Here is a 6,440-nt window from a genome sequence, read left to right as displayed (position 1 = left end):
AAGGCACGAGATCCGTTTATGGTGCTCAGTAATTGCGACAAACGAACAGTTGCGGGGACGCGTTAACTGCATGCGCGCGCCGCACCAGCACAGACGTCCACAGTGTTTGTAGGAACCGGCGTGGCGTCTATAGCGTACGGCAAAAGTACACTGAGCTCCTGTGCGTCTTGCAGAGTCTTTGGACACATTTAATGTGCATGGTAGTGTGCACGTTGCGCTCGAACTGCTCGACTTCCCCCAGTGTCAGACTGCGAAAATACCCGAGAAATGCGCCCAAAGCCGGTGGGTGGGTGTCGAACGGGGAGAGAGCAACAGTGGTGAGGCTGTGAAAAGGTTAAATGCCCTTCATGCATCACTCTTGGCTGTAGGAGCACTGGGAATCTGTCGGGTGCACAGGGGAGATCTTCAGGGGAGCAAACACGGAACCGCCAGCGAAACGGACGGGACACGGCGTTCCATCTAGAGAACACCGAGTGTCGCTGTTTCCACGCGACGCCAGTATGGACGCTAACTCTGTAGCACCTGTGAGAAGCCTCGATGGCTGTTGGGGCAGCAGTTTCTTCTTGCTCACTGCATCGATACCTACAGCTTCCCAATCACGTGAGTGTGTGGTGTGATAGAGGCGGGGAGCAGGAGGGCGAGGCGGAGTGTGTGCAGCGGAAGTACAAGACACCCAGGCGTATTTCTGTAAAGTTTCCTGGTAGATCAGCAAGGTCAGCGACGATCAATCATTATTCCAGCGTAAATGAGCGTCCCCGTGGACCTGCGCGATCAAGGCATCCGTATTAGCTCATGCACATCGCACTGCGGAATTTTGGTATTGACTTCCCTAGAACGCTTTCTTCACCGTGTGCCTCTTCACAAAGTGGCCGCAGAAACAATGTCAACAGGAGATATTTCGAAGTTTTCTTCCGCAGATGGCGGAACTTGTAATTCGCGCTTTGGAAACCTTAGTGCCCGGACTCCGGTGCCAACCGGTAGAAAAGGCTACCGACAGGGACACTGAAGAAACCTCTTCGGAAGAATGTGAGGTCCGATAAACTATTGTGTGCCAAGCAGGGCGTTTAGAAGACTTAGACGGCTTAGGGGAAAGACGTACCGAGTGATTTTTGCTGGAAACTCAAGCGAAAACAAGTTTGCGTTGGGTGGACTTCATCCGCTTACCGGAAAACGACCATCATTGCACGGTTTCAACCACTTTAACGCGCAACTCTTAAAACAAAATCGCGTTTGTATGACAGGCTAAACCCTAATCTTAAAGCGTACGGGCTGTTTAACAGTGAACTGCGCCCGTCTAGCGGCAGTGGTGATATCAGTCGCGGAACATCAGCCGCACGTGTGTCCTACGATGAAACACCCTCATTCAGCCACCGTAGTCTCTTTCCTCTGCGCCATACTGCGGTATTGTAGGGACCCACGGGCGACAAATAGTATCTCCCTTGTCCGTCCTTGAAAAGAGCAGGAAAAAGCAAATCACCCGGAGTGCAGACCAATCAGACAGCAACGGAAGCGGATATGCACGTTTATGTGCATACATGGAGAGATACGCATCATATTCTGATGCATATATACGTCTTTCCAGAGCATGCCTACCGGGGTTTAAATCTGACCCTCGAGCAAAACACATGCGAGCAACAAAAGACGGAGAAACAGAAGCAATAGGGACAACACGGAGCACCGCGAAGCTAAGGTGGAGAAATGTATACAAAAACATGCGCAACGATTCAGGTAAGAAGCCCTCTCCTCAAAGCATAAAAGCGTGAAAAGGTTTCAAAGGTACCCGTAAAGTTTTCGAGACCCCGCATATGAAGAAAAGAGACTGCAAATAGGATCTCTTCTTGGAAACACGACCACTTTTCTGGCCTTACCTGCTTTCCCTTTGCCCAGAACCCTTTGTAGCATTTACCATTCTCCCACATGAAGACGCCAAAACCGTCCTGAGAAGCAAGGCCACCGCAGTGTAAACCCACCCAGAATTAGTCAGCTGCGTCATGACAGGACAGGAGCCGTTTCACGTCGTGTGTGTTGACACCTGTACCAACATTCGGGTCGCTGAAGTACACGACCACATCACGATTTTTCTGTGCACGCCCGTTTGGCTTCGCAAGCAGTTCGTTCTTGCATAGATCTTTCGACAACCACTGTAGGGACAAGCTAAAAAAACGATCTCCCACAATTTCCGCCAGCGGCAAGAAAGAATGACTTAACGACTCCACGACCACCTAGCGAATCAAAAAAGCCTTCCGAACGACTTCTCGAAGATGAAGAATTCCATGCAGGGGGCCAGGGAAATCAGAGCGTGATGCGGAGCAACGGACTGTGAGTGGCAGAAAACAAACCACGAACGCCCCTGCAGGTGGTGGTGCTGCACCTCAATGGCGCATATGCGTATTCGCGGTCATCAAGAGTCGAGCTTCGCCCAAAAGCATCCTATCGTGTAAATGAAGTGAAGCTACATATTCACATTCTTCTGTGGCCTTCGCACCTTTTCATCCTTCCTGTATTGTCCTTCGTAGCTCCGTCCACTGGACCACGAATAAATTCCAAACCCATCCATCTCTCCTCTTCTCCAGTCGCCACGGTACGCGGCGTTCCCGGAGGCGTCAACATAGCAGCCAAAGCCACTGCATTTGTTTGCGCTCCACTGGCCCTCATAAGAAGCACCAGAATTCCATCTTAGACAGCCGCGTCCTTCTTTGGCTCCATTCTTGAACTCCCCCATGTAAATCGTGTCTCCGGTGTCCAATGTCTCAACTCCGTAGCCTTGCTGTCAAAACAAACACAAGACTGCTACACAGTTTCCCTGTAAACCGGCTGACACTGTGAAGCATTTCGTGAAGACCACGAGTTTTCAGGAGGCTTTCATTGGTAAACCGCGACTCTTCTACGTCGCTATGAACGGACGTACAAGGAAATATCCATGTGTGTCTATATGTGTGAACCTGTCTTCTCTGCTGCTTCGACAGGGTGAGGTCCATGAAAATGCTACCGGGACAGACTTCTGCAAGTCAGGGGTTAGTGAACCGTACCACGAGCGCCTGGTGGAGAGAATGGAGTATATTTCAGTGCTAGGTACCTATTGATATAGACATGCACGTATTTCTTTTCACACCCCTGTTGGGTAATGTAGTATTGCACGATTGACTTCTTGGCTATCATGCCTTACGACCCTCGCGGACCTAGTTAGTTCTTTTTGAGTTGGGAAATGGGTGCCGTTGGGAGAGTGCCGTTTGTTCGTCCTAACTCTCACCTGCGAATGCTTGAGCCACGTTCCCTCATACGTTATTCCAGTGTGAGATTGAAAAATGCCCACCCCAGACGCGAGCCCTTCCTTCCATTCGCCGATGTATTCGTCCCCGTTAGCGAGAACGAAGCGACCTCTCCCATGAGGCAAGTTGTCCCTCCACTCTCCCTCGTAGACGGTACCGTCCTTCCACACTTGGCGTCCAACTCCCCATCGTTGGTTTCCTTTCCAACAGCCTGCGTAAATCGCACCTGCATTTTGAAGCGGGGCAACACGACAAAAAAATTGCCACAGGGTAGGGGGCGCACCGTCGCCTGAGACAGACGTGAAGAAAACTGGCATCCGACGACTAGTGTTGTAATCTGAGAAGACTATCAGTAAACAACCCCTCACTATGCGAAAGCAACTTACACAGTGGACGATTTGAGGTTTTTATCGGGCGAATCAAGACTTTCCTTTCTCAACTCTCATTTCTTGTGCTCGCAAAACTCGAACAGTTGCACTGGCGAGTGTGGTATTACTCTCTACCGTTGGTGGAAATGTTACAGTGCTATTGATCTCAGATGTGCTTGAAATAGCTGGAATGATGTAATTTGGGAGACTACAGGCCTGTGCTATTCAACAGTTTGGTACAACACAGCCGTCAGCGGAAGACTTTCAGCAGCCTGATTCTTGAGTCTAAGGTCAGCACTACTGATCCCTAGCTTGTGTCACGCCACTTCAGATCTGGCTAGATACACATGGCTGTAGTGCCCAATGTGCCCAATGAAGAGTTTTTTTTTCTTCTGGTTCTCGTACGTTTCTTTCCACATGAACAATCGAACAACGATAATATCACTACATGTGCAGTCCTCTTTCATAGGAGCCTACCAATATGTATAGACAAATAGTCACGGGCGTGAGAAACGCACCCGGTATAATAAACACATAGAGTTGTGTACCTACACAAGCATCCCTTCATCCACTAGTATAGTTCACAAGTAGAGTATTGGATGGCATTTGCAAGGAGAAACGCTGGCAAACACCAAGGGTGACAATTCACGACTTTACCGAGTTTTACAGATCTTGCGCTTTCGAAAGAAAATACCGAGCCAAGCGCTCAATTCACGGCAACTGGAAGAGTGGCTCTTTTTTTGTTCCATCTTAAAATCTGACCTTACTGTGGCGAGGCGCTGACCCGATGAGAATTTGTGAGGAGGGCGGACTTCGACGATCGCTGACTTCGGTTTCTTCATTTTTTTTGTCTCTCGGACCTCTGCCAGGAAATAGGACGGCACAGTTGCTGCCCGTATTATTCCTGTGTCTTCTTGATGCAACTCCATCTCATCGAGCAAGTCGTTCCGAACTTGGCTACTCTTATCCGCCGGATCGCCGTTCTTTTCCGCGTTCCTCCATCGTTTAGTGTTTGCACCCTCTGTGTCATTACTATCGTCAGTTTCCTCTGCCTCGCTTTCTCCTTCTTCTTCTTTCGCGCGTTCGTTCTGCCGGGGCTGATTCTGCCTTCCTCCGACACGCCGAGTTTTCTGTTTAAGGCGAATGTGGACATCATCTGACGCAGAGGATGATGTGGAAGAGGAACGGTTGCTGCTGTTCGATGTTGCTTCCTGTTTCATTGAAGATGCTGACTTGGGTTTGGGGGATATCTCTCGAGCTCCCTCCATCTGATCGCGCTCTGATTTGCAGAGCGTGAAGGGACCATTAGAGAGATGTGGCAGTGCCATCGAAGTGCATAGGGTTGCTAGTGCAGTTCCCATATCAACAGCTGATTCGATAGTCTGCTCTTTAAAAAGAGGCACAGCCAGTGTAAACTGTGTAATGAGCCGGGGGTCTCGGTTCCAGCACTTCTACCTGACGATGCAGTGCCAGTGTGTAGATTTGAGTGACCTGATAGAATGAAGCGGCATGATAAAACAGCCAACACACTTCAGAAGAGATCAGCATCCACCCCTGTTTCTTTACTGGCTCCTTAAGGCTACACACACATGCACGTCTCTGTATTCATGTCTACATATAAAGTAACTCAAATGACAAAGTTGCATCGCTGTGTTTGGGAAGGAAGTGGGCCTGTTCAGATAATAACCTATGCTTGCTGGCTTTCATCTATCTATCCATCTCCAACCAGCCAGATTGGTACACCCGTGCAGCATGGCAGGAAGTCATTTCCTCCAAACATTTAAAAAACGTACGTACAAGCAGCTCCTATTGACTTGAAAGTCCAGAGCGATCAAGCGCTCCTGCCTCCTTAAGTATACAATGACGACAAACCCATTATCTTCCTCTCAATCACGGAAGACCCACGAATTCGTGGTGTAAGGCAAGGAGGGGCGAATCACAGAAATCGTGAATTGCCAGAGGGGTAGCTTCAGAGTAGCTGGAAGACCCACATATGCTTGCGTCTTTGCCACTGGTCAAGAAAAGTCACACCGTTTGACATTGTCATTTCTGGGGTCGGTGTCTCCACGTGTTTTTTGGCACAGCTCAAATGGAAGAAGGGGTACGGGCAGGAAGCCGTGCAGCAGCTGTTTTCTAGTGTGACAGAAAATGTGTTACGTTGCCAGAAATCAACTTGTCAGCCGACGTGAGCCTGATGCAATACAAAGCAGCTACGGTGTGGTGCCCATATGTGGTTTTGTCTCATTATTGCCTGAGGAGATAGTGTATTTCCTAACTCGTATGGTTCACAGTTTAATTGTGATGACAAAGAACACTTCTTGCTAAGAGCTGCTCTGCAATTTGGAGGTCTGTCTTCGCCTACAGTCCGCTAAAGGAAAACGCACACGGAGCTGAGAATTCAGAACATTATACACTCGTTTTTTCGTCGCCTGTCTATTGTTCAGAATTTTTCAAACCATGCTACTGCAAAAGAAAGGCAGTACCACGTCATGACAGATTACCATTCCTCTTTGGACAGACAAAATAATAACCAGAGCCTTTTCGGCAAGCGGCACTAGCACTCTGTCGAGCGTGGAAGATCCTCCTAGCAGCTCATGTAGGAACTGAAATTACACTGCTTACAATTGCCACCTGCATCAACTATATTGGTCCAAACTACAGTTACCTAACGCAGAAATACTTTGATGTTCACGAGAAACGATAGACTTTTGATGCGCAGTACGGCGGGACATGCCAGTCTTGGACGTTTTGAGCCGAAATGTCACAAGATGCCTTCGTGGACCTTTGAATCCGCTAGCATGAT

General features: G+C 49.0%; 2 protein-coding genes across 2 annotated transcripts; both read right to left on the bottom strand.

The window, feature by feature from the left end:
• Nucleotides 1-1,398: 1,398 nt before the first annotated feature.
• On the bottom strand, nucleotides 1,399-4,074 carry TGME49_201890 (MORN repeat-containing protein). The gene is made up of 3 exons (XM_002367444.2): nucleotides 3,251-4,074; nucleotides 2,486-2,767; nucleotides 1,399-2,317 (listed from the first exon to the last, which is right to left on the bottom strand). Exons 1-3 carry the CDS (start codon nucleotides 3,584-3,586, stop codon nucleotides 2,231-2,233), a joined length of 705 nt encoding a protein of 234 aa, XP_002367485.1. The 5' UTR covers nucleotides 3,587-4,074; the 3' UTR covers nucleotides 1,399-2,230.
• Nucleotides 4,075-4,290: 216 nt separating this feature from the next.
• TGME49_201895 (hypothetical protein) lies at nucleotides 4,291-4,905 on the bottom strand (the record flags this gene model as incomplete). Its single annotated transcript, XM_018779179.1, has 1 exon — nucleotides 4,291-4,905. The coding sequence occupies one exon, from the start codon at nucleotides 4,903-4,905 to the stop codon at nucleotides 4,291-4,293; it is 615 nt and encodes a 204-aa protein (XP_018637429.1).
• Between the last annotated feature and the right edge of the window lie 1,535 nt (nucleotides 4,906-6,440).

The sequence above is a fragment of the Toxoplasma gondii genome, chromosome VIIa, assembly GCF_000006565.2.
Source record: "Toxoplasma gondii ME49 chromosome VIIa, whole genome shotgun sequence".
In the NCBI taxonomy this organism is placed as follows: Eukaryota; Apicomplexa; class Conoidasida; order Eucoccidiorida; family Sarcocystidae; genus Toxoplasma; species Toxoplasma gondii.
This window is presented reverse-complemented; position numbering and strand designations above follow the sequence as displayed.

Coding starts and splice junctions, on each gene's coding strand:
- TGME49_201890 (XM_002367444.2), bottom strand. CDS start 3,586: ATGCCAGTTTTCTTCACGTCTGTCTCAGGCGACGGTGCGCCCCCTACC. Junction 2,768..3,250: donor CGTGGCTCAAGCATTCGCAG/GTGAGAGTTAGG, acceptor TTGTTTTGACAG/CAAGGCTACGGAGTTGAGAC. Junction 2,318..2,485: donor AATACAGGAAGGATGAAAAG/GTGCGAAGGCCA, acceptor TGCCACTCACAG/TCCGTTGCTCCGCATCACGC.